The 27,629-nt window shown below is 39.8% G+C and overlaps 3 protein-coding genes across 4 annotated transcripts in view; 1 reads left to right on the top strand and 2 right to left on the bottom strand.

The window, feature by feature from the left end:
• elf1 (E74-like ETS transcription factor 1) overlaps positions 1-20,909 on the bottom strand; it is a 47,871-nt gene extending 26,962 nt beyond the window's left edge. The window contains exon 1 of one of the 2 annotated variants that reach the window (XM_086084440.1): positions 20,022-20,909. The gene's annotated coding sequence lies outside the window, so the exon portion shown is untranslated. Of the gene's footprint in view, positions 1-9,125; positions 9,545-20,021 lie in introns of those variants that run through there. The other variant, XM_086084439.1, reaches the window with a different exon arrangement.
• On the top strand, positions 20,871-23,227 carry ube2a (ubiquitin-conjugating enzyme E2A (RAD6 homolog)). The gene is made up of 6 exons (XM_086084442.1): positions 20,871-21,209; positions 21,636-21,716; positions 21,800-21,825; positions 22,060-22,149; positions 22,235-22,323; positions 22,406-23,227. Exons 1-6 carry the CDS (start codon positions 21,166-21,168, stop codon positions 22,532-22,534), a joined length of 459 nt encoding a protein of 152 aa, XP_085940568.1. The 5' UTR covers positions 20,871-21,165; the 3' UTR covers positions 22,535-23,227.
• A 16-nt stretch (positions 23,228-23,243) lies between these two features.
• nkrf (NFKB repressing factor) lies at positions 23,244-27,529 on the bottom strand. The gene is made up of 3 exons (XM_086084438.1): positions 27,209-27,529; positions 26,356-26,479; positions 23,244-25,893 (listed from the first exon to the last, which is right to left on the bottom strand). Exons 2-3 carry the CDS (start codon positions 26,456-26,458, stop codon positions 23,702-23,704), a joined length of 2,295 nt encoding a protein of 764 aa, XP_085940564.1. The 5' UTR covers positions 26,459-26,479; positions 27,209-27,529; the 3' UTR covers positions 23,244-23,701.
• Positions 27,530-27,629: the final 100 nt, after the last annotated feature.

Raw genomic sequence — 27,629 nt, 5'->3', positions numbered from 1 at the left:
TATATATATATATATATATATAAACTGGTAAAAATGTACTTAAAACTCTCCTTGCAAAATTTTGTGCAAAAAAAAAACTTTACTAGCTTTTTTCAAGTAAATTGCACATTTTTTACAGTGTGGAAGCTGTTTTGTAAAGAAAGACTTTTCATTATTTTATGGGCTTAATTGTGGTCTATAATGAGCATCACGCCTATGAAGCAGTTCAAAGTCTTAATCCATCTATCTATTTAGGCGAGAGGGCCTGAGCCGGGATTCAAATTTCAAACCTCAGACTGTGACGCGGACGTCCTAGCTTTCTAGGGCACCATGCTGCCATAAATTTTTTTTGAAATACTCTAGATTAAAACACAAATGCAACCAAAGGTGACAAGGTTGTGGACAACTGAAATGCCAATAGTTAGCAATTACATTGCCTTTCCTCAACTGTCATGTAAACAAATGTTCAAAATACGAATACTAGATTTTCCATCCTGACTGGCGACCGATAAATCACAAAAACACGCATTCGCACTCACATTCACACGTATGGACAATAACGTCTTCAATGAACCTAACATGCATATGTTTATGGAATGTGAAAGTAAACCCATAGAAACGCCAAAAGGAGATTTGGACCCGGACCTTCCAACTTCTTTATCAGAGGCAGCTACTAAGTAAAATCAGCTCTTGTCCTCTCATCCCACCCCCCCCTTCGGCACTCACGGAGACGGCCTGGGGCTTATCTCATTTCACACCATTTGATATAGGTCAGTGTGGTATTGAGTGTCGCTGGCCAATGTATTCTATCTAATCTCCGAGCCTGTAAAGCATAGCGCTAAAGTGCTGCGTCATCACTTTGCCGCATACTTGAAAAGCGGCGGGAGGGGTCACGACGGTTAACTCATCCTTTTGAAAACAACTTTTTTTTATTTTCTTTTTTACCCCTTCCTTCTGTGCGGCTAATACTCGACACTGATCACAGTTCAATCAGTCCCACCTCTTTGGAGAAGTGCGGGGACGCTGCGGGTCAATATTTGCCAAAGGTTTCATGAAGTACGGAGCTTTATGGCGCTCAGGTGACAATGAAGGATAATAAAGTTCACGCTTGGAGGCTTGTGTAACCACACATCGAGACCCGTGTTAATTTTTAACAGATTGCAATAATTACGTTTGATTAAGACATATCCCCTTGCTGGTTGAAATTACTTTATTATTAACAGTTGGCTTCCGCGGGCTACAGCAGCCAATGAATAAAAGAGGGGCCGATGGGAAGCGGGGGGCTTGTTCTGATGACAATCCCCTATGCAAAATACACAAAGGTAAACAAGGAGTGGCTGTTGCCCAGCGACCGACACAGGGAGAGGCCTCATGAGAAGGAGAAAGCAGGTGGGCTTCTCTAAAGAAAGATCCATAGGGTAGAATAGGACCTAAGCGGCACGTAAAGTAATTTAAACAGAACATTCATTTTTAACAACTACTCGTCAAAAGCATTACTTTAGCGAGCTAATAAAATAACAATTGAAATCATGTTAGTAGTGCTAAATTTGGCACTCTCCTATCAGTGTTTCGAAAAACGTGTAGACACTTTCACATTTATGTATTATCAGTTTTCCACTTCAGCTACTTACCGGTACGTTCCCAAACAACAGTTTCAAAGCGTTCACTTTATCGCGAGTGATAACCAATATTTATGCATGGCAGAAGCAATGAAAAGCTGTTTGGCAACTTACTAACAAGATCAAGCACTTTCCAACATTGTTTTAAACATGTTAAACAAGATTAGTTAGATGGCACTGGTTTGGTTTGAAAGAAGGGGGAAAAAATAGGGGAATCACGTCAGGGGATTGAATTATTTAATCGTAATTAATCGCATGACTTTACTAGTTAACTCACAATTAATCACAAATTTTATATCTGTTCTAAATGTACAATAAAAAATATAGGTTTTCATACTCTTGTTAACAAAAGTAGAAAAAAATGTAAACTAATAGAAATAGTTCAAATTAATTTTTGACGTCTATAGCCGTCAATGGCAGTGAATGAGTTAAAATAAATAAAGAAAAAAAATTAATTCCATACCTTTCACTTGAGCTTTTCAAACATTTCCACATGACAAAACAATGAAAAGCTGGCAGTTCAAAATTTTGTATCTTAATAAGAATACACAGCATGTTTCTTAACATTTTCATACATAATAAATTTTGGAATATATTTAGACATACTGTTTTTACACAATGGCTCCTGGCTCAAACAACAACAAAACAGCTAGCTAAAATATTAGCATGTGGCACAACAATGAAAACATTTTAGAAGCTCAACGTTTTGCAGCTTAAAGTGGCATGTATTAAATTTAAGCAGCTAATTTTTTTTTAAATCTTTTAGGTTGGTTAATTATGTTAAAAAAAAAAAAATTCAGGCTGAACTAAACTGAAGCTTTGTCACTAGAAACGTTAGTTTATCTTAGCTTTATCAGCTAACCAACATTTTTGTGGCAGGTCGATGAGAAGCAGGTTTAGCATCATTCTAACAATAATTATTTAGTCAAGGAATGTGCATTTATTAGATTAAGTTTCCACTGCTACAGCTGCATAGCTAACGTTAGCCTCACCTTTATAAACTCACCAACACCTTGTGTCAGAAAATGAGTTTAGCAGCATAATACCAATATTAAGCACTTTAACACATTTTTTATCATCGTTATTTGTTTTCCAAAACCACTCCGAGAAACTATTTGCCTACTAATGTTATTTAGCTTTAGCTGTTAAATATAAAATTCAGAACAGTGTAAAGCAATTTAACAGCATACCAACTGCAAGAACAATTTTCATAGCTATCGCTTAAAATCTTCCCGCAACTACGGTACTGAAAGCTTTCACTTTCGGTTGCTAAAATGTCGGCTAACTACATCTATGTATTTTTTATGCTAAGCTAAGCAGCTTCATCTCATTAATTGATAGAAACAAATAACCAAACAAAGATTTGAAGCCAGAAATGTACTGAGCGTTTCCCACAGGTCGAGAATGTTTGGTATGTGGTGGCATGACGTGTGACGGCGCCACATATGACACGTACTATAATGAGTTATGTTATGGAAAGAGCTGTCAAACGATGACCTTTTTTTATCAGATTAATCACATTTTAGAATTGTGATTAATCACGATTAATCGCTTAATAAAAAAAGGCTTTTTTATCAAAAAAAATTCCCCGCCGGTTATGTGTTAATTCTTTTGACATGTAATGTTACGAGGACGTCTTCAACATATTTTGATCCATCGCACACGCTAATTCTCCTTTTTTTCTAATCAGTTAATTACTTGCCAAATTTTAAAATGGGAAAAAAATGACCCCAATATTTTGACATGAACAAATATTCTAAAGGTGATACGCAAACATTTATCAAATGCTTTTACTTTAATGCATGTAATTATGTTTATTGCTCAAACTGTGCTACTTTAAACATAGCCATCCGCTGTCAAGCTAAAGGATAATCTATGGTGAAAATTGATAGTGTGATTAATCTGCGTTAATTCATGATTAATCAGTTAACGCTTTAACTTAGTTATGGACATTATTTAACACATTCAATACATACAACGGGATATTTAGTTATGCATCTCGACCAGGGTTGGGCAAACGTGCCGTTATTTAGTCCAACCCACGGAGCTCCTGATCCACTCCTGATCTCGACAAGTAGAATTTGAACACGTTGAGGAACCGCTTATGATAATTTAGTCAGATTTAAATAGCGGTCTCAAAAATCCTTTCGACAACATTAAATGATGAGAAAGGTAGTATGGAGTATTTTAGTCCAACTCTGCCACCCTTTCGTTTTCCTTCACTCCCCTCATTGGATTAATAAATTATCAGTTCATGCATCTGGAAATAAAGTAACACACGCTGAGACTTTCCTATCAGTCATTAAGAGCGCAGACACTTTTCCACGTGGATCCATGAGGGAAATCAATTGCACTCTTTATATAGGGGCACAAATGCATTCACGGTTAACTTCTCTCACTGTAAAATGCTTACAGGCACACATCCATCTTAAGACTGTGTTTGGAAACTCGTTACCTCATACAGGGTGGAGACCAGACAGCTTTGCACTCAGCGTGTGTGTTTTGAACAGAACATTGTTGACAAAGGATTTGAAAGGACCTCAAAATTACAAATGGTGGGCTGAGGTACACACAATGGATTTAAAAAACAATTTTTTTTTTTACGAGTTTCTTCCCTCTGCTTTTATCTGAGACACAGTAAACCTACAGGCCACTGGACACACACAATTTTACTGGGCATTGTTCTTTTACTAAAATATACTATAGGACTTGCAGCCATTCTCACAGGTTTATGACATAGAAAGAAAATGTACCCTAATTTGGCTCGGGGTGTTTACTCAACTGCAGAGTGTAGCAGGTGTCTATTAAGTTGTTAAGTTGTATTAATATTATCAATTTGATCAGGTCATAAAAAATACTTTTTTATTGATTCAGATTCACCTAGTTAAAGATTTTTTCCCTAATATAAAAATATATATATATTTATTTATTTATTTTGGGGTCCTATTTCGCCTTGATTATCGGGGAAAAGGCATATTGGAGGTCGATTAACGATTTTATCTGAACATTTTTGTGGGTTATTTTCCCCCCCCCCCCAATGCATTTTAGTGGGAGTCATTTATATGCAGATTTTTGCTATTTGGGGGCTGGCTTGGCCCCTATCAACCGTGAATAATGCGGGAGAGGCTTTATTTGATTTAATAAATAATATAAAGCAATATAATACTATGTAAAAAAGAAAAAAAGAAAAAAAAATATATATATATATATATTTAAAAATACAGCAAAATAATAACAATATACATTTATTGAAAAAGTAATTAACATTTTAAAACTAAAAATAATTATATAGACTGTGTGATGCATTTTCTCCTAAAATAATTATACTTAATTAAGTATTACATTGTATGTTAAGCAAAAATAGATAATGTAAAATAAAACAATGAAAGCATTTTAGCTTTTTTTCCCCCCTGTGGAAACTCAAATAATGCATATTAAATTATAGGATACCTGGAAGTATAAATCAAAAAAAAATGACGATTATAGAAAAAATACAAAGAACCTAGGCAAGCCAAATCTGAAGGCACGAAGCTACCAAAAATATAAAAAAATGAATGCACACAACAATGTGTAGTTATCACACGTGACACTTTTTCCAGCCGGTAAAAAAAAAAAACACATGGTTTTTTTTTCAGAACCTGTTTATGTGCTGCTAAGTGCTACTGTTTTGGTTAGCAACATACAGTATTTTCAACGCTTTTATGAGAACAGCCTAGTGTTCACTGACCGCAATCATATGACATCAGATATGTTTTTAGTATTATGACCTGCTCTTGTATGGATCTCATTGTGCAGTTGCACCACATTGAGTGGCACACACTAAAAAAAACAACAACAAAAAACAGTATCGAGATGACTTGCGCATTCTACTGTATTTACGTGCTATTGTTTGACACTGCTTAGCCTCATTAAAGGAAATGGTTACAGGTTACCTACTAACAATTAAAGAAATTAGCCAACATTATCTTAACACAGTGTCTGGAGGCAGGCGGCCATGTTGAGATGACTTTATGATCGAACAATCTTGAGTCCTGACCAACCTTGCATAACCACAAGTGTATGTGTGTGTGTTATCAGAGGGTGCAACCTGACTTTCCCACATAGCATCTCTTCTTCTTCTTTTTTTTTTTTTCCCACTCACTCTTTTCTTTTTTTAGGTCAGGTGAGTGTCATGAGTCAAACATCCGGCCTCTTTGCTGACAAACTACACACCATCTTGTTAGTTTACTTGAAAAAAGAAATGTCTGAATGAGAGATCACTGATAGCTACTTTGTGTTTCGGGAACAGAGCGGTTTAATGCAGGCCGGAATAGCGTCCCCTTAAATTGAGGAGGAGGAGAAAATGGCGTCTCTCGAGACTGGGAATGTGTGTAAATAGATAGAGAAATAATAGTGCTGCTAGTTCCAGCATGCTCAGAGTATGAGACAGTTGCAACATTAGCAGATAGTTGCTCAATTGATTTTTTTTTCTTCAATATTTATCAAGGGTGGGCTGGAATGAACAAGTATGTGGCCTTGAACGCATCACTAGATCTCCTACGGACACACATACATACTGCACACTAATGTGCCTTGCTCAGTGAAATCTTGGCAGCAGGCTTTAGGGCAGGGGAGGGTGTTACATATTAACCTTCCACACCCGGATTTTATTTTCCAAACGGGCGACAGCAAGGAGTCACAACGTTTAACAGAGTGTGAGTGAAATGGAGAAAGTGACATGGAAATAGCATGCAAAATGTGTGTGTGGGGGGGGGGGGTTGACTGACTCTTCTTCCAGCCAAATAATGTCCTAAAACAGATTTAAACGATTTTTGCCTAATTTTACCCAAAGAAATAGTACAAAATGTGATTTATTTAATTTGTACAAACTTTATTATATTTTTGTAAATAACATTAAAATTACTTGGGAATGTGAAAAAATGTATTCTAAATTAATTGTTGGAAAAATATTTTTTCTTTTTTCTTTTTTAAATTGGACAATGCTTTTTTTTTGTTGCACAAATATACTTTAGTATAGAAATTCTTTCTTCACAAGATTTTATTTTTATTTACATTCAAATATAGGGGAGACCCATGATAACTGTAAAAAAAAATTACCATTGTGTCTCTAATTTTGAGCCCTTTTGACCTAGTTTGTTCAAACTGCTTTGCAAAACCGCTCCAAGTGTAAATAGCAACATCAAGAAAAAATGCATGATGTCATCTCAAATACAAAGAGTCAAATGTTATAATTGAATCCATGGTCCGGGGTCAGTTCATATCATGTGGTGAATGTAACATTAAGAAATTAAGGCCATGATAGTAACTAAAAACATTTAAACAAAAAATGGGACTAAACATGGGACAAAAGGTAATTTTCCATTTCACCTTGTCAGAACTCATCTTCTGCTCTACTTTCAGTGTCAGCTTGACAGGTTTGTCAGTTAATGCCATTTGTTTCCTCTTCCTTTTCGTCAAAGGGAGTTTCTGTTGGCTGGCTTTTGGTAAGGGTCGAACAATTGTTAGTCTAAAGTTCAGCCAAGTCGGTGTTTCTTCTTTAATCAAAAATTACAACTTTTCCCAGGCAAGTTTCTTACAACTGTATCTGAGTGCATTAGCAATGTGCTAGCATGGTTTAGCGCTAAGAGTTAAACATTACTACAATCTCAATGAAATATAGCTAAACATCCACAAAATCGACATGATATTTATTCAACTCGAGTTTAAGTTCAACTATGAACCAGGCTATGTAATCATGAAAACAATTTCAGCAAAAAACTAAACAAAAAACAGGATGGTTTGGCTTCACCATTTTTTGTGTTTCTGCTTTATGACAAACATATGGACTCAGAACTAAATTAAGCATGTGCAAGGTAAATCAGGTGATTCCTAACATATTGGACAATATTTTACTTGATTTGTGTTTTCTTTTACAAATTCGTGAATTTATAGTTATTAATTTTAGTTCACAACAACAAACAAACAAACAAAAATAAAAAAATAAAGAATATATTGGTCTACAGTGGTTTTAATTTTCTGTTCTTTTTTTTCCATCTTCAAATTTACAATTATTGCTAACGCCATTTAAAGTGCATTTGCATTATGGTAAGCGCAGAATGAAATCTCAAAACATATTTTAGTAAACAACCACAATTCAGTTAGAATAAGGCCTCCTGCATTGGGCAACCTTTTGTTTGTGGATCCTCCAATGGAAATAGCATTTCCGTGTAGTCAACAAACCACCCCTGATAACCATCTAAAAGCCAAACAATTCAATGCTAACTTCTTCAACAAAGGCCATTAAAATCCCTTTTTGGACTGATACTAGCATAAACGGCATTCTTGCTAACTAACTTGTACATAATGCATATCCGAGCATGCTGGCACTCCACCTCGCCTCCTTTCTGAGCTGCCAAAACCTCGTGCCAAATCATGTGTCGACAGGCTTCAACATGCTTTCGTTTGTATTGAAATAAGGCATCGAGTCATTGGAGTGACCACTGCTGACCACCCCCGCCACCTGATCATCAGCCTCCGTAAACAGAGTAGGAGTCGTGAGCAGGTCCGAATTTCCAATGCAAAGCAGTGACGTGAGGTGGGGGAGTCACACAGCGTGACGAGGTCAACATGCAAAATCGGGCCAACTATTCATCCAAACTGAGTCATACACAAAAAAAAGGAGAATTTTTCGTGGTGCGCTTCAAGTGCCAAACGACGTCAGACAACCGAATCGGCCACCGAGTGCCAAACAAGTGAAAACACCCTAAAGCGTGGGCGTGTTTTTCCAAAAGTGGCCTGCTTGAGAAGTCGGATCTCATGTTAAACGTGACCCCAGAGTCGGTTTCTGCTGAAACGGGAAGCTGCAACATGCATGTGTGGAGCTTGAGATCTTCCACACAAAGCTCTAAAAGCATAGGGGGGAAGAGGGGGGGGGGGGTAACGTGTTGTGTACAAGAGGAACAAAACACTGCGGTTGGACCTCACAGTGAAGTGAAATCAAGATCTTCTGCTCCCCTTTTTCACCTCCCCCTTTTTTGTAATGCTACAAGATGAACAACATTCTGCTCTGATGATCGTTGATTGGCAAGCCAGTAAGCCGCGCATAACTGAGTTATTGCAAAAGAGGCAGCGGTGGGCAAAAAACAACACACACAAAGAAACAGATCCCAACAAATGAGTGAAGATTGAATGAAAAGTGATGCACTGTACAATAATGACTACTACGCCATCATAAAAAAAATATATTTTTTAAACATGGGCTTGGTGGGTTTAGAGGGCCTCGCAAAAACTGTCAGCTCCCGCCCTTATTTCAACACGCCATATAAGGCAATGAGCCAGATTCAGGTGCTTAAATCGTAATTAAATTCCAAATTTACTAGTTGACTTGAATTGAAAATGTCTAAAGCGTAAACTGTCACCTAAAAATGTATTTGACTGACATTTGCAGGCAAAGCCCTTTTTTTATACGTCACTTTTTTCTTGCATTGCACCAAAAGCGTCATCCTCAATGCATTGAAGTTCATTAAAAGAGCGAAAACTACCACTAACCTCAAATGAAAACGATGCAGGTGCCCAGATCCATCGCGGAAAGCGTCAAAACAAGCGTTGACATCGATACAAACCAATAAAAAAAGAAGTCAAAAACAAAAGGGCGAAAAAAGGGGGTAGCGAGGTGTGTGTGGGGGGGGGGGGTATAATCCAAAGAGAGCCTTTAACTGAAGGTGTGCAACAACCAACGAGAGGCCCACTCCGCACCTTCTTTCTCACGGCGACAAACTGTAAGATGAGGTGAGGGGGGAGCGGGTACAAACAAAAAACAAAAAACAAAAAAGAAGAAGAGACGACGAATGAGTTGGAGGCAGAAAAAGGAGAAGTGTCGCGAAGTGAGCCGTCCTCTCCCTATGAGTCACGCAGCCTCGTCGCCATTGGTGGAGAGCGGCCCCCGGGCAGGCGGCCTGCACCTGGCCAATCAGCGCTCGCTTAGGTGCACGGCCCTACAGGCAAATCTGCTCAGGTGCATTCTCTGGGATTGGATGGAGGTGAGGGGGGGAAGGAGGGGGATGGGAGGAACTCAGCCACAGGGGCGGGCCACGAGAAAGACGATAGACGGGTTTCTCCTGCAGGTGAAGGTAAACACAGGTACGCACCCAATGTAGACTTTGACCTGAGAGAGAGAAAAATAGGCCTAAAATGAAGCCTTCAGAGTGAAATGTGAGCCTATTAGCCTTGTCACAGAGGGCAATTTAGCAATGGACATGCGGGGGGGGGCACAAAAAATAAAACAACAACTCATCTGTAGGAGGCACAAAGAATGAAGCTGTTAGTCCTCCTCCCTTCGCTTGAAGATGAACTGATCACGTTCCATCACAAGACACAGTGACATCATCACGAGCTTAATCGAGATTCATTGTCACTGTGGAACCAGTATCGCAAAGGTCAGCGAGTGTAACACAGGCGACACTTCAAAAATAAAGTCAAAGACTCCAACAACAAAAAATACCTTAATTTACGAAGAGAATAGTTATACAATAGTTTTAACTGCATTGAGAAAGTCATAGGATGAAGTTGTAATTGAAAGATTTATTATTAATTTATTAATTTATTAATTTATTAATTTATGGGGTAGATTAAGGTCAGAATCTTGCCAGATTAGTGTTATATATTTGGAGGGAATCATGTAATTTTGAGGCAGGAAAAAAAAGGAGATCTTTTTCAGACAAAGTCAGACATTTGACATAATTTTTTTTTAAATAATAATAATAATAATAATTTTTTTTTATTTATTCATTTATTTTGGTAGATTACGGTCAAAATCTTGCTAGATTAGTGTTATATATTTTGGAGGGGATCATGTAATTCTGATTCAGAAAAAAATGAATATATTTTTCAGACAAAGTCAGACATTTGACATTAAAAATCATAATAATAATAAAATAATAATAATTTTTATTTTTTATTTTTTTTATTTTGGGGGTAAAATAAGGTCAAAATCTTGTCCGATTCGTGTTATATATTTGGATTGGATCATGTCATTTTGAGGCAGAAAAAAAAGAATATATTTTTCAGACAAAGTCAGACATTTGACATTAAAAATCATAATAATAATAATAATTTATATATTTTTATATTTTTTATTTATTTATTTTTGGGGTAAATTAAGGTCAAAATCTTGCCAGATTAGTGTTATATATTTGGAGGGGATCATATAATTTTGAGGCAGGAAAAAAAGAGATATTTGACATTAATAATAATAATAATAATAATAATAATAATAATAATATTTAGACAATTAAGTCATATAATGTGGTTACAAATTTGAATTGTTTCCTGACCCATTTGCAACCTGAAACGTTTGCAAATCAAATAATGTTCCATATTAAAATGAATGGAAGTGCAATGAATCCATTCCGATGCCAAAAGAAAGTTATATTTACTTTATCAGTGTGCTTAAAATAAATACTGTATAACATAGAGGTAAGTGAAAACAGGAGAAATATGATGCATTCGCGAGCAGGTCAGTATGGAACATCTTGCTTTTTCATATACACTACTGTTTACATTAGCTATGGTTATGCAAATTTGTGAAGCGCTTAACAAAGGTGCACATAAAGACAAGGAGAAAAAAAAACTTGAGGCAAGGCACGAAACAGTCCCTCTGTGGAAGCTAGCATCACTTAGCTCGCGGTTTCAAACCAGGTCTCAGCCATGCAAAGTCTGCCCGGGGTCCACCTCTTGATGGTGATGGTGTGAGTGAATTAAAATGCAGGGAAGTGATGGGGAAGCCTCAGTAACACTATCACCAGTGAGAAGGTCGAACCTGGTCGGACATGTGATGACCGCGACGTCGCTAGAGACCGCTAGCTGGTGGTTGCTAGCTTCTGCGGCGGGACTGTTTCATGCCTTGCTGTAAGTTTTATTTTTTTTACTTGTCTCTTTGTGTGCACCTATGTTAAACATCTTTAGGTCTTGAGAAAAGCAGAAAGTAAATGTATTTGTATTATTGCAAAAGTACAGAGGGTAGTTTTCACTAAATCAAATGACGCAGCTAGCTCACAAACACGAAAGCCATTATCATGGTAAGCTATTATTGTATTTGTTTCGTTTTTTCTCAACAATAATACTATTAGGCTTCGTCTTGCTAGCAGTTTTCACTTTTTGGGGAGCCATACGGAGGCTTAATTTAGAACGCAAAACAACGATACATAAATATGCGAAGCATCGTTCCAGTGCTGTTACCGCAGTATGAGAAAAAGACTGCATTAAATCAGGTCCATTTTTTTAACCCAAATTGTTCATAAACCAGTTTATTTTTATTTAAACGCATGATTCTCATTGCGAAACATCATGTATGTGTTGGAGTACTTTTTACCGCATTGATCGAAGGGATATAGCTGCGACCCGGTGAGAAGCCGCTGATGAGACTTGACATGAGCAAACAGGAAGCAGTGGTCTGTGGTGAGTACCAAAGCCTCTCTCGTACACGTTACCATCCGTACACCTCCTTTATGTCAAGCTTCGCCTGAAATCTATAGGACGATTATCAGGGCACATACGGTCCAAAAGGGACATCTGCGCAATTGACCACATCTATAATGAGAGGGGAGAGTTTGCTGTTTTTTCCCTCAAAATGATGTTATATGATTGATGTCGTCCATTTCTTGACAAGCCAGAGTGAAAACCGGCCCGAGGGAATACTTTTAAAAGTAGGTTTTAATCCATTTAGATGTGTTCAAATCATTGTGTAACTGCAATTAAACTTCAAAAGCCTCCAAAAGTAATGGATTAGTGAGGCCTGTTCCGTAATTTTTGCAGTAGACTAAAAAAATATTTGGGTTATAAGCAAAAACATTCACATGAGAGCTTCTACATCCAGATATTTACATTTTGATCTGAAACATGTCACAAGTTGTAACTTGGGAGTCCGTAAAGTCGTTTGCAATAAATGATTGTTATATCACTTTAACTCATTCACTGCCATTGACGGCTATAGACGTCAAAAATTCATTTGAACTATTTCTATTAGTTAAAAAAAAAAAACAACACTTTTGTTAACAAGAGTATGAAAACCTAGAATTTTTTTGTACATTTAGAACAGATATAAAAGTTGTGATTAATCGTGAGTTAACTATTGAAGTCATGCATTTAATTACAATTTTAAAAAAAATCGCCTGATGCGATTTAAAAAAAAGAAAAGATTATTAAAAATTAGGGGCGTCGGGCGATTACATTTTTTTATCGTAATTAATCGCATGACTTTACTAGTTAACTCACAATTAATCACACATTTTATATCTGTTCTAAATGTACAATTAAAAAAATTCTAGGTCTTCATACTCTTGTTAACAACAGTGGAAAAAAATGTTACACTAGTAGAAATAGTTCAAATGAATTTTTGACGTCTATAGCCGTCAATGGCAGTGAATGAGTTAAAAGGGAAGAATGCATACTACAAACAGGGCAATATGGGCAGTGACATGACAAGAGGAACTTTGAGGACAATGCAAGGGGGAACTGCAGTGACAGTGAACTTGTGAGTGTTAGCTCCTCACATGTATTTCCCCAAATGAATTCAAAATAGGAAGCGAGCTTTTCAACATTTTGGTGACTCAACGAGATCGTTTGAATTGCGTTTGACACGCACTGAAAGACACACATAAGATGTAGTTCACAAACACTCATTGCTTAAATGATGGCATCGTCTAATAAATGTAAGTGGTTCACTTTGTTACCGAATATATACAGTCCGTCAAGATGAAAGGCCAAGCATTCAAGTAAGTAAATATGACAAGACGGTAAGTGGTCATTTTGTATAAGGGGAACAGTGCCCCAATGGATCCAGCAGGTGGCGCTGTGGTAAAAAAAAAGGAAAAAAAAGGTTTGAGACACTGACTCTCTCACTAATACATATTTGTACTTTTATGTTTTGTTTTTTGTTTTTACTTAAGTAGCTGCTTCCCTACAATATTTTCCATATAAAAAAAAAAACTGGATACCATTTATTGTTAGCTGAAGAAAGACACAGAGTAGCATGAAGGTGACACCCCCAAAGCAGATGAAAAGATGCAACGCATTCATCATGGCAAGGGAATGTCTCTCCTCCTGCGATTACACGCCAGAATTGAGTCTGATCGTTTTTCATTACTTTGCATCACTGAGCAGGAACTCAGCAGGAATGTCCGCAGAACAAATCCAGAGAAGAGAAGCAACAAAGTTGGTTCAAATCAAATTCCAATGGGTGATATCACTGCTGGGGCACGTGACCCCCCTTCAAGGGGCGGAATTTTTGTCTCTTTCAGCCTTCTCAGTGAAAAATGGACCATGTTATTATCATATGAAAAAAACAAGCCCCCTATTTTCAGCCTGTGTCTCGATTAACTCATTCACTGCCATTGACGGCTATAGACGTCAAAAATTCATTTTGAACTATTTCTATTAGTTTAACATTTTTTTAAATATAAACAGATAAAATATGTGATATATACTATTGAAGTCATGCTATTAATTGTAATCGCCTGACGCCCCTAGATTTTAATAATCTTAAAAATAAAAAAAGATTATTTAAAAAAAAAAAGTCTAGGTTTTCATACTCTTGTTAACAAAAGTGTGTGGGGGGGGGGGGGGAATGTCAAACTAATACAAATAGTTCAAATTAATTTTTGACGTTTATAAGCGTCAATGGCATTGAATAAGTTATAGGAGCAACTGCTATTGGATCGAACAGATTCGGCACACACCAGATCGCACGTCATATTCCCCAGAAGAATGACATTTAAGTATCAGAAAGAATCCAGATCATTCCGTTAAGAGTTATGCCAGAGTACTGTGGTCTCATAAACTCTGATAAGAACATCCTTGAGGGCCTGAGATACACGGGGGGCTTTGGAGGACGCGCCGCATTGTTTGTGCGGCTCTGAGGTCAAGAAGAGAAAGAAAAAAAAAAAAAGAGCAATGATGATGACATTTCCGAATGAACAATACTGAGCTCTTAAAAAGAAAGAAAAAAAAAAGAAAAAAAAAAGAAAAAAAAGAAAATAAAAAAGAAGAGAAAGACTGTCTGGACGGCCACGCGAGAGGCAAAGATGATAATCAGCACTTCTAAAAGAGAGGCAGAAAATCAGAAGGAAAAAAAAAACATTCAATGTTATGAGCACTTCACAGTTGAATCACACGTCGGGAAACCTGAAAGCGCAACTCAGACCTGGCGGAGGCACTCCCCGAATTGCTCCGGTGCAAAATGGCAGCGGCTGCAGCAGAATGCACGAGCTGAGTGCAACTCATTAAATATAAAAGACACCAAGTCTGCTCTCTACTCTAGTCAGATAACGTCACGCGGAGGTCATAGCTACGTTACGTACAATAACTCTTGGCCATGAATACAACATGAAACACTCATTATTTAGTTCAAAAGCAGGACAACAGCTCCACTTCGCTCCAATAACCAGACTGGTGGAACTCAAGCTCGTTATTATTATTAAGCATATACTGCCCGCTTGTCACCCAGTTGAATTATTCAACAATCCTCAAGGATGTGTGTCGTGCTTAAATTAACTCAAAAGACAAAATCACCGTTCCAGTCAAATAGAACCTGTCGGCCCAAGCCACTCCTCAAATGTAGGCTACGTCAGCCGTTTACTACAGTGCGAGCTTTCAGCCATCATAAAAATATCAAAGCGGCGAGGTGAAGTAATCACATGACATTCTGCAAGAGTGATTCATCGCAACGGAGGCAAAGTTAAAGGCTATGTCGTGTGTTGCACAAGCAGGGGAAGCACGCAAATGTAACTTAATTCCAACCATTAAAACGACAGCAGGGCCATTTTCGGCATATTTAGGAAAAGTTACTGGGGAAAAGGGACAAGCACCTTGCGATACTCAATCTATAGATAGTCAAATCTCCTGAAATCGTTACAAACACCCATATCAACAATATTTTAAGAGTTCAAGTGTGAATCAAGAAAGAAAAGCATGGTAGTTAGCAAGACGGTAGCTGCTTCTTCTATTCCTGCCGTTTTAGCCATTACGCTAACTGTAGCGTTTTAGTGGAGTGATAGAAAATATTAATTTACCACTGGAAGCAGCAAAATAAGTGTGCGCTCAATAATTCATAAAGCCGCTAATACTGTTGTAGTTTGTACGTTTTATAGGTAGCTGTTCCTACCTTTTATGCTAATTTAGCAAGCTAAGCTAATTATAGCTTTGAGATATCAAATGTTTACAAGTTGGCACAGTAAGAAGAAGAAAGAAAAAAAAGCAGAGTCTCGAATTCTGCAATCTTCATCTTTTTAAAGTGTGCAGTAGTTGTTATGTCAATTTAGCTCGATGCCGATTAGCTGACAACAAATAAGGAAAGGGAGAATATTATACTCAAAGCTAGAGCAAGCGCAACGTACCTAATATCGCTTATAAACTCTAGGTCAACCAGAAATGATTCATTTATTGTTTTACCTGTCTTGTTGCATGTTGTTCTATTTTTTTCTCCGTGTACAGCACTTTGTATGTGTCTGTGTGGTTGTTTTAATTTAAAGTGCTCTATAAAAATACATTTGAGTCGAGCGGTGTCCTCGGCAAGCAAATATGTACTATAATTTGCTTACAAAGTAAACATTTGTTGTCAGGGGTACGTTAAAAACACTGATATTATTGCTAAAATTATACTGTGAAATGATTGTGTTGCATCCTTAGGGAACTTCTCACTAAAAAAATATATATAATAATAGGTAAACAAACTACAAAACCTTATTGTCTTTAAAAAGAAAAACAATGACTGTATGGTCAATGCTGTTGGCCAGACATGCACCGCGAGAGAGGAATGAGGCAGCAGGTGAACCCTCCCTTGCCTCTCCCCTCTCTCAACCTGACGTCATGCACAGCAACAGCAGCAGCAGCAGCAGCAGCAGCCGCCTTCAACATGTCTGACAGGGTGGAATTCAGCTGTCACCATTGAAAGGAACTCTCGCAGTTCCCCCAACGAGGCTTCAGACACGAGGAACGCACCACAGAGAGCGGCGGTTGTTTTCTACCAACAAAAGGAGAAGTTAGACAGTTTTGTTTCTCTTTTTTGGGGGGGGGGGGGGTCCTGCAATAGCGTGTGCATGTCATTGGTGGCATCAGCCTTCTTGTGGGACGGTGGAGTCAAAGCATTATGAACATTGCCACCTTGTGGTTACGACTCAGGTGTCAAATGACAGAGTAAGGTAGTCATGGAGGGAAATGTAATCTATGACAGTGATGACCACAACTTGCACAGATTGTTAGTGTTGTCTCGTACACAGTACACAGAGGACTTTTTGTTAAATGGGAGTTAAAATGGTATTTAGGAAAACGGAATGGTGTGACACCAATATAACAGGTAACCGCAGTACTCTAGTAGGTAGGTAGTAGGGTTGGGAATCTTTGAATGTCTCGCGATTCATTCCGATTTTTGGGTGTGCGATTCGATTCGGAATGGATTTTCGATTCAGAATGATTTTTGATTCAAAATGATTTGATTGACAATGATTTTTGCTTCAATTTGTAGATGTTCAAGGAATCGTAATGATCTACTCCAGTCTGACTCGCTAATGCTAACTAGTGCGCTACACTTTTATCACTGCAAAAAAACAACTTTTATTGGAATAACTTGACCGTGACTTTTTCCTTCTACTCGCTAACGTGGCTACAACTTAACAGCGTATCAAACCGCGTGGAACCACACTGCCCCTAAGTGGCCAAATCGGGTACAACATGAACAGCGCTCCCAAATAAGGCATACACAAACAAAGGGAAGACAGTATAAAAAAATTTAAAAAATTAAACGATTTTGGGACATTTAAAATCGATTCTGAATCGGCCTAAATGAGAATCGTGATTCTTATGAGAATCGATTTGTGGGCACACCCCTAGTAGGTAGGTAGGTAGGGTAGATGGAGTATTCACCAAAATCAAACTTAAAACAAAAAAGAAAGAAATGTTGAACTTATTGTACTTGTCTGTGACGCATCCGTCCTGAAAGCTTTTTTGAAACTTGAGCAGCGCTGCCTTCCAAATAGCTTATGAGCTCAGTTTGTCTTTTTTGTGTTGTCCGATCAATACGCGGCGGGCCATTAAGGAGGCCGAGCAGACTTCAGACAAGCAAGACAAGAAAGACCCAAGGAGCTAGCCTTTGGTCAATAAAAAAAAAAAAAAAAAGGCAGAGTCTTAGCTGTGCAGGCTCACACTGGAGGAGTGACTTTGCTGTCACGGGATAAGAAGGCTGCCGGGAAGCCACACATTCTCTAATCTGCACACGCACACACACAAGGATGAGCATATCACAAGGCAACAGTATGGCGGGATGGTGTAAAAACAAATGGCACAGGGCGAGCCTTCGCTGGAGTATATTTGGAAACTCTCGCTGGGGATAATTGCTTTCAGTGGATTGAAGTTTCCAATTATCCCTCTAGTGATCCGACCATGGGAAAACTGGACGGGAGGGGGGGAGTGGGGGCACTAGGGGAGATTCTTGTCTTGTCGTTCGGTCTCCCCCTCCCACCACCAGCGTCACCGCCGTCTCCTCTGTAGGGAGCTGGCGACCAATGAGGTCGGGCGAGAGCGTCCCATGGCAACAAAAAAAAATGTCTTTGGCCAAAAATGTAAACATCTGGGAAACATTTCAGACAAATTTCAGACTCCCCGAGAGACTCGTATTGATCACACACACAATAGTGTGTACTGTACAGCAATGTTGTACGTAAATAAAAGAGAGGGAAATGTTCATAAACATTCCTCTGAAATCCCGTCTTGGAAGAAAATAAAGCTCAGAGGGTGACATCATGTGAAGGCGATGGCCTCCCGTAAGCACCTGCACTTTTACACCACAAGACATAAAGTCGGCTATTATTGTCCTGATGTGGGACATTTTGTAATAAAAAAATGATTCATGACGTGCTGACATAAGTCAACACGTCTCTTTTGGACAGAAAAATACTCACTACTTCATACTTCTTTTTCTTTTTTTACACTAGACAGTTAAGAATGTTAAAATGCATGAACTTCCTGCTGCCTCACCACTTCCTTACATCACACGCCAGACACACTCCATTAATGCTAACTCAACACTGTCTATGGTGGTACAAACAAATTAGTTCTACATGTATCGTTCCCTATATTGTCACCTTCTTAACTCATTCACTGCCATTGAAGGCTATAGACGTCAAAAATTCATTTTAAGTATTTCTATTTAACATTTTTTCCCCCACTTTTGTTAACAAGAGTATGAAAACATAGGGAAAAAAATATTGTACATTTAGACCAGATATAAAATTTGTGATTAATCGTGAGTTAACTATTGAAGTCATGTGATTAATTACAATTAAAAAATGTAATCGCCTGACGCCCTAATTTTTAATAATCTTTTCCTTTTTTTTTTTATAATCTTTTGTCAAAAAAAGAAAAGATGATTAAAAATTAGGTCATCAGTCGATTAAACGTTTTTATTTATAATTAATCGCATGACTTCAATAGTTAACTCATGATTAATCACAAATTTTATATCTGTTCTAAGAATTTCTAGGTTTTCATACTCTTGTTAACAAAGTACTAATAGAAATAGTTCAAATTAATTTTTGACGTCTAAAGCCGTCAATGGCAGTGAATGAGTTAAAAATAATGGCCTAAATCATGTTTTGACTTTTTTTTTTGTGCCTTAATAAAGTCCACATGATGCAGGTACAGTTCATCCTTAGTGAAACAGATCATTCAAGTTGACCCCTGAAATGAAATTATTAATAAATATAATATAATCAGTACTGCATCTGGTTCATAAAAAAAAAAGTTAAAAATACTTGGGCCATTATTTTTAGGAAAATGACGATGTGGAGCATTTTAATATGTCGACATTACTAAACAAAGAATACTGGAAGTCAGCTGTGTTTAGTCTTAATGTGAAGAGACTCGCCTCACAGCTAATAATAGCATGGATTACTTTCTTTTCACGTTTATATAAATCAATAATATTAAAATTATATTCTAATCTCTGCCTAAAATTGCCTGATGATGGTGGTTTGACAATGGAACAGATTGTTTCTATTATTTTCTGGGGGATAACCCACGTGCCGATACTTTTGTTTTTACGAATAAAGCCTGTTTTTGATGAACACTTGGGCCCACTATGTATGTTGGTCATGATAGTGGTTTTTGAAGAGCTTTTTTTTTTTTAGATGGTAGTTTTAAGAAGTTTTGAGGACCACTGGTGTGTAGCAGTGCAAGTAACCAGGCAACAGCAAGCACTCGCAACGTGAGTTAAATTGGATCAACTTTAGACCATTGTCTCTTATTACGAATCATTTGCTGTGTATGTCACCCAGCCTAATCCCATTAGCAGACGCAATCTCTTCACAGCCGCATTTTGAACGCAATCAACGGGAAGAATACACGCGCTGTTTACATTATAACAGCGAAATGTGTCATATGGAAACTTGAACTCACCCCAGACGAGGATTGCTTAGACGTTCCCGACATCTTCGGGAATAAAAAAAGAAAAAGAAAAATAACAGTATAATCCCAAAACGGAGAAGTCGAGCCGAGGCGACTCGAGCGGGCAGCGGTTGAAGGCTCCTGCCGCGGCTCCCTGCCTGGCACAACGTTGACGTCCTCTCCAATAATGCGTGGGGAATTCCTAGCAGTCACATTTTCCTGGGAAGCGATTGGTCCCCACCGTGCCGAAAAGTTTTGAAGGGGTTTTCAGTCTGGAAGAAGTCAGTGAACAGTGAACACGATTTTTGGGAATTTTAAGTGCAGGGGGATTTTTTTTTTTTTTATGGTTTTCTTTTCACTCGGTAGATATAAGCCGTGTTTGTGTTCTGCTTGTTTTAAATCAACGCAGGTGTGTCATATACGTCAATATGGAAATCTCCCTGGTTTCAGAAACGGTGTAAGGCGGAGTCTAAATCGGGAATCGAACCCCCATCACCAATTTGTGAACTAGATATCTAAAAGATACCTTTTCCTTGGCTTTGTTGAAAACAAACTAATCGCCAAGAAGAAGAGTAGCACGCTATCTCGTGGCCATTCATAGTAACAGCCATTTAAAAAAAGAAAATTCAAGACAGACGTCGCTATATACAACGCGAATTAAGTATGTTAAAAAAATAAAACTTCATATATAATTTGAATAACATTCGGAAGGAGTATATATAAGTAAAAAATAAAATACACGTGTTAAAAAAAAATAGCTATGGGCGCTTGATGCATGACGTAATCGTTTCTGGAACGTTCCATTTGTGCGACTCGCTCCTTCAAATTCAGTTGCTTTAAATGTGACGATATTACACTTATTACGCGTATACATTGATAATGATAAATCCACACGCTCTATGATACAATTTAATGCATTTGTATTTGTGTATAAACCAGTAAATTTTAACCAAAGGGCAATAGTGTACCCTTTCTAATACTTGTGGTTGCGTCCATGGGCTAGCGGCGGAGGTAGCCAAATATTTGACAAACTATCAATCGGCGTCCAGTTCGCGTAGTGTTGAAACTAATCACCATATTTAGATTTAAAACATACTTCCCTGTGCTTCAGCTCGGTCCCCTGTGTCCCCGATACGTACATTTAAGTGTGAGCAGGATGTCAACTCCGGCGAGACGACGTTTAATGAGAGATTTTAAACGGTAAGCGAGACGAAAACAAGGCAAGTAGCTAAAAGCTAACATTAGCAAGCCGAGGGCTAGCCCGTAAGCGTTGCTACATTTTCCACAGTGCCATCAAATTCGGTGGTGTTTTCAAGCACCCCCGTCTTTCGTCGGGGTGCTGGTTAGTTTAACGCGTTAACTGTATTAGATATTGACGGGGCGAATTAGATGTGTTGAAAACCCCATCGTCGATACCAGTGTTAGCATTTTAGCTCGTGATACGTATGGCCACGGTTCATCTTGCCAGTCAGGATTTTAGGCGATGCGTTTAAGTACTTAACGTAAATCTTCAAGATTGGATTCAAACTCAACCCTTAATTATGACTTTTAGCGACGGGACATTCATAGATCAATAGCAGCATTCATCACGATTACACCAACTTGTTTGTGTGCTCCATTCGTCAGCTTGCAGGAAGATCCTCCAGCTGGAGTCAGTGGGGCCCCCTCAGAAAACAATATTATGGTGTGGAATGCTGTCATTTTTGGGTAAGTTGGCTCCGAACTATAATCAAACTCGCTTTATGACATTTTACATCTCACTAACTTAATTGTATTTTTTTTTGTCTTAGGCCAGAGGGAACTCCTTTTGAAGATGGTAAGTTTAAAGTTAGGTGTGCTCTATTAATCAACATTCACTTTGAATAAAATAAGTCTTGGTTTATTGAATTATATATCTGTGTGTTAGAAAAGTTACAAAGCAATATTTATGTATAGGTTCAATATCCACAAATAAGTTAATTTGTCATTATTCAATGTTTCACTGTATTTGTAATTCACAGTTGTTATCCCGGACAGTTTACTGTAATGCTGATATTTTTCCATCTTCCAGGAACATTCAAACTTACCATTGAGTTCACAGAGGAATATCCAAATAAGCCTCCAACAGTGAGATTTGTCTCTAAAATGTTTCATCCCAATGGTAAGTGAATCTGTTGTCCTTATGCTCAATTGTGTGATCATCTTATGTCACGGTACGTTTGCTAACACTTTGCTCCTTTTTGAAGTATACGCCGACGGCAGCATATGCTTAGATATACTTCAGAATCGTTGGAGTCCCACTTACGACGTGTCTTCAATATTAACTTCAATACAGGTAATAAATGCCACATAGATGGCGCTGGCTTTTGTCTTGCACTCATCTGCTGACATGCTTTTGTTGTTTTGTTTTCCCCAAGTCTTTACTGGACGAGCCCAACCCAAACAGTCCGGCCAACAGCCAGGCAGCCCAGCTGTACCAGGAGAACAAGCGGGAGTACGAGAAGAGGGTTTCTGCTATCGTTGAACAGAGTTGGCGCGACTGTTGACCCGCATCGTCAACATCGTGGTCCCCGCCATGAACAGTGTGTCCGACCCCCCCGCCCGAGTCGTCACCTCATCTCACAGTATACGTTTGTCCCCTCTGCAAAAAAAAAAAAAAATTGTTGATTGCCAAGTTTGTACGCTGTTGTGTTTGTGGCATTCACTTCTGCTGAATGCGGTTGTCAGGCTAAAAGAGTTTGTAAAAAAAAAAAAAAAAGTTAATGTACCTTGTTATATCTGGGTTACTTGCCTCTTTTTTGTGCAAAGTGGCTACTAACTACATGCTAGCTGTAAAACCACCTACTGTTCTTATTTCCACAAAAAAATATTAATGGGTACATATTTCTTTTGTTTCAGCGTGCTTTGTTTTGCCTTTTGAAAGCCTTTCAAGTGGGACTGATTTTTTTTCTTTTCTCATCGAAGCATTAGAATTAACCTGACACGGACGTTTATTCGTCCCTCTTACAAGCTGCCTTCTGGATTTCAGATGCTCTTTATGTTTGAGTGCCACCTTTAGGCACGTGGTTTTATGAACAAAATTATGTTTGAAAACTGAGGCTATTTCTAAGCTACTTCACAATCATACAAAATCAGTGGTCAGGGTAACGTGATCGTAAAGGATTTGTCTTACTAAAGTTTGCACTGGTAACCCATGTAACAAACTGTACATTTTCTTGTAAATAAAAGGATATACAATACATTACGGGTCTTCCCTTTTAATGAAGGTAGGCCTTGTCAAATCAGTTTTATTTCATTCGCCGACATGTCTGGTCACACATTTTGTCAATGCAGACACAGTTCTTGTACAATAACCATGGAAAGTGCTACCACAATTGAGTTGCAAAAAAATAGTGCATGACTCCCATCGAGAGTTAATGGTTCGTTCCATAGTCCAATTGTTACATGAACCGACAAGCATTATATGATTTACACACACAGTGAGATAGTCTCAAACTTTTGGGGACAACGGAAACTATGATCCTCATCAAGACACTGAGCACAAGCTTATGCAAAAGTAAACCCGACATGAAGAGAAATGCAAAAGATTGAGACCATTTCTTGAGAAAGGAATGTAAGGAGCCCTCCAGGCTTTACCTGAAGAGTCCAAAAGGTGAAAGTGGATTTGTTACACAGATTTGTTCCAAAGCCGGCAGCTGGAGTCGACATGCAAATTAGTGCGAGGCCTGAGGTTTGACCAGTTCGTAGCGGCCCACTTGCCCTTCCTGCAGGAGCTGGCCGATGAGCTGATTGGTGTCCACCCTGCGACTGACGATGAGGAAGCGCTGCTTGCCCTGTCCGTACGACTTGCTCCGTAGGCCGTACTTTTGAGACACCTGGTGGATCTGCTTGCGCTCGTCGTTGGTCAGGTCAGTGGAGAAGCGCAGGTCGTCCTGGCGGTCCGAGCTGACGTAGTTGCGAATGATGTCCTCGATGTCCCGTTTGGTGAACTGGCCCCCGAACTTGTCCGTTTCCAGACCCAAGCCCTCCCTGGAGAACTGCTCCTTGACTTTGATGGGCTCGGCGATACCTTCGCCGTCTCGGCCCAAGCCTCCTCCCGTCCAACCCATCTTGCGCAGCAGCTGGTTCCCGATGTTGTCCTCCTTTATCTCCTGCCTCATAGACTCCTCCCCCGAGCGACCCAGGATCTGGGAGCGGGAGATGGCGTCGTTGTGGCCCTCCTTTCTCAGGTTGGACTTGACCACGGCCTGCGTCTGTCTCAGGGTGTCTAAGGCCTCCTGGGCCGCGATGTGCTTCACCTGCTTTTTGGCCCCCACTCCCGCTGCCACAAATTGTCCTTCCAAGTACACTTCGCACCTCCAGCGTTGATCGGGCAAATAGATGAACTTGTAGTCGGCCGTCACCTTGTTGAACTGCGCCGTGTCGTTGATGATGCACACGGCGTTATCTGAATTCTCCAAGACGACCAGCTCGCTCAGATGTTTCTTTCTCATACCGAATTGCCCGCCGGAAGACTCCGACTGCTGATATCCCCGGCCGTGCTGGTGGGGTGCTTGCTGCTGTCGCTCCGCCTGGTTCGAGCGCAACCTCACCAGCGCCTCTGCTGCTGCGGCGTGCTTGGAGTTCTTTTTGGTGCCGCTGGCCTGCGCCACCATTTCGTCCTGCACGTAGACGCTGCACAGCCAGGAGCCGTTGGGCAGCAGCTCAAACTTGTAGTCCACCTTCATGTGACTGAACGCGGCCGAATTATTGAGGATGCAGATGGCGTCTTGGGCGTTGTCCATCACCACAAACTCGGTCCAGTGCTTGCGCATGTCGGGCTCGTAGGGGCCCTTAAAGCTGGGATAGCCGATGTTCTCCGGGTTCCAAAGAGCGGGCGTGAAGGCGGGGAGGGGGCAGTTCATCTGGCACACCACGACGTCATAGAGCGTCGTGTGTCTGTACTTGCGCGGCACCACGCACACCTCCACGGGCTTCATGAAGAGTTTGACGGCGTGCTCCGAGGCGCGGTCCCTCGCTCCGTTTTTACTGCCCGAGTATCCCGTGGCCAGGTAGACCCCCTGACATCTCAGCTCGCAGGCATAGCCGTCCGCCGGCACTTTGCGGTTCTTGGGTAGGTCGGCATGAGGGATATCCTTGAGGTTGACGTAAACGTACTGGGGGTTGGTCTTGCAGGCCTGGATGCTGCGACTCAACATGAAACTGTAATTTGGGGTATCCGTTCCGGTCGCGTACTGAGGGTCCCAAAAAGAAGCCGCCAACGCCGACGCCAGGCTGGCGACAAGCCTCTGCTTCTCCACCAGCGTGACCTGGTTGATAGGGAGCGGCTGCGACGAAGCCACCGGCTGAGGGGCGGGAGGGCCGCCGTACGCCCGGTTATGAGGGCGATCCTGGTGGCTGTACTCCAAACCCTGACGCCCGCAGTCCCAGCCACCTGATCTGTTCCCTCCCCAGTACCCGTTGTTGTGCCTGTAGGGCTGCGAGTAGGAATCAGTGTTGCGAGAGCTATGGGCCTCATACTTGTTCATATAGTCTTGTTGTACTTTTGCCATAAAGTTTGATGAGGAGCCTTGGCCTCCGTAGCCAAAGCAGACCGGGCCGCCTGAAGGATTTCTGTCCCGGTCCCGAGTCCTACGGGAAGCCCAAGAGTCAAAACCAGGCCTGAGGGAGGAGCCGCTCGGCGCTCTGCCAGTGCTGCTGTACGACGCGTGTTCATAATCCCTGTATCGGCCAGGGTGCGACTCATTCCTTCTGGGCTCCTTATCGTTCTCCTTCTCATCAGCGCCACTTGCTACTCTGCCGGCACCAGAGCTGCTGCAGTTGCCGCCGCTCACAAACTGCACGGGCTCAAATCGAGGTCGCGAACCAAACTTTGACATGGGCATCTTCCTCATGGGTTCTTCTCCTGGAAATGTAAAATACAGAAACGATAGTGAGGACATCAATTCAAATTTGGCACTTGGAAGATTTCAATTATATATCCGTTGGCATAGCACGGTATACTGGTGCTAGAAACGTACTGCGATATATAACGCCATCAAAAATCAAACAATGTCACATATTTACTTCTGCCCAATTCAGCAAATAGCCTTTTTTTTTCCAGAACTGGTAGCTAAGTCTACTTGCTTCAAGCTGTGTGTTACTCAAAGTACTTTTGCTAATTTATTGTGCTGCTTATAAGAAACTAATGCTAATCTGTGCTGTTCTGCTTAGATTTTGGATTTGAAAATAATAGTGGTGCTGTATGAAAATGGCAACTCTGGGTAGCTCACCTAATATTTACTTGCACTGTAGTGTAGAGACTCAATTGTGTACAGGCTAATTAATTAAATGTTCCTTGTCATGTCTCCTCGAAACAATATCTCACCGCCATCAGAAGAAATATGTCTCTTTTTTGCTTCGAAGTTGTGACTCAGGTCAAAGGAGCGCATTTCGCCTGCACCGCTGCCCTCTGCCATCACCAGGAGCATCCAGTCAAAACCAGGCCATACCTGAGAGCACACCAAAGACGGCAAAAACATGCTACATTAACATGTGTCAAGAAACGTGACAATTCAACACAAGTCAAAGAAATAATTTGGAAAGTGATTTCCATTTTCTATAGTTGGTCCTCAGTTTATTACATACAGCTTTCAGGCGTACAAAATGTGAGTGAATAACTAGATAAGAATAAGTTGCTGTATTTATTAGTTTACAATTGACTGTTTATTATTTATGGCCGAGAAATGCTTCCCATAAATGTAATTGTTACCACTACTAAAAAAAAATGGATTTTGAAACTCTGTCGGAAATCGAGGAGTCCTTTATTAAAGTACGCACGCCTGTTCAACTTGAGTTGTAGAGTGTTTACTTCTTCTTTTGTTTATCGCTATAAATAAAGATTATGCCAAATCAAATTAAAACTTGTTGCGATAAATACAGTTGATTGTGAGATGAGACTAGCATTACGGATGGGCAGCAACTGCCATGCTGTCACGGTCAATACAACCATGAGGATAAGAGGAATGCGCTCCACACTAAGCTACAGCAATTCATATACTTGACACTGACTTGAAGAGAATATGATTGTGTTTGAGGCGATGCTGCACGCATTTAAATGACCGACAGAAGCAGTAGGCCGACATATGCTACCCATTAGCGTTGGATCCAAAGGTTTCGTTTTTTTTTTTTAAGACTGCTTCGTGTGCGTGTGTGAGCGGTCACATTTGTAGTACTCTTACCCTTATCTGCAGGTAGCCCGTATCGACTCATCCGCTGTTTTTTTTCCTAGTTGCTCGAAATATATTGAATATAAAAATATTAGCCGTCGTGTTAGCCCCTTTTAGCTAACTTACGTTAGCGAGAGCAACTAGCTGGCTATGCATGCAGAAAATAAATTAAATAACCGGTTCATTGACGTTCTAAATCGTCTCCAAAGAAATTAAGAACGTTTTAGGTCAGCGTCCCTTGGGAAAATGCAACTCGGGCAGCATATGAGTCGACTACGCAGACAAAACCATCCATTTTCTGCTGCCCCTAGCATACATCCGTCATGGCGTCATTCGCTGTACCCACAATGCTTTGCGGCAAGTACAACAGTACAGTAAACGGCTATTTGCCTTTAAAAAAAATACAAAAAAGTTAATTTGTTATTTCAGTTGA

This window comes from Leptonotus elevatus, chromosome 9, assembly GCF_054856555.1.
Source record: "Leptonotus elevatus isolate MCC_2025b chromosome 9, RoL_Lele_1.0, whole genome shotgun sequence".
Taxonomy (NCBI): domain Eukaryota; kingdom Metazoa; phylum Chordata; class Actinopteri; order Syngnathiformes; family Syngnathidae; genus Leptonotus; species Leptonotus elevatus.
Note: the sequence above shows the minus strand (reverse complement) of the source record. Positions and strands in the feature narration are given on the sequence as shown.

Excerpts from the sequence above, each read along its gene's own strand:
- nkrf (XM_086084438.1), bottom strand. The coding sequence starts at position 26,458 with ATGCTCCTGGTGATGGCAGAGGGCAGCGGTGCAGGCGAAATGCGCTCC. Across the intron at positions 25,894-26,355 it reads ACATATTTCTTCTGATGGCG|GAGAAGAACCCATGAGGAAG; the intron begins GTGAGATATTGT and ends TTACATTTCCAG.
- ube2a (XM_086084442.1), top strand. The coding sequence starts at position 21,166 with ATGTCAACTCCGGCGAGACGACGTTTAATGAGAGATTTTAAACG. Across the intron at positions 21,826-22,059 it reads GGGAACTCCTTTTGAAGATG|GAACATTCAAACTTACCATT; the intron begins GTAAGTTTAAAG and ends TCCATCTTCCAG. Across the intron at positions 22,324-22,405 it reads CAATATTAACTTCAATACAG|TCTTTACTGGACGAGCCCAA; the intron begins GTAATAAATGCC and ends GTTTTCCCCAAG.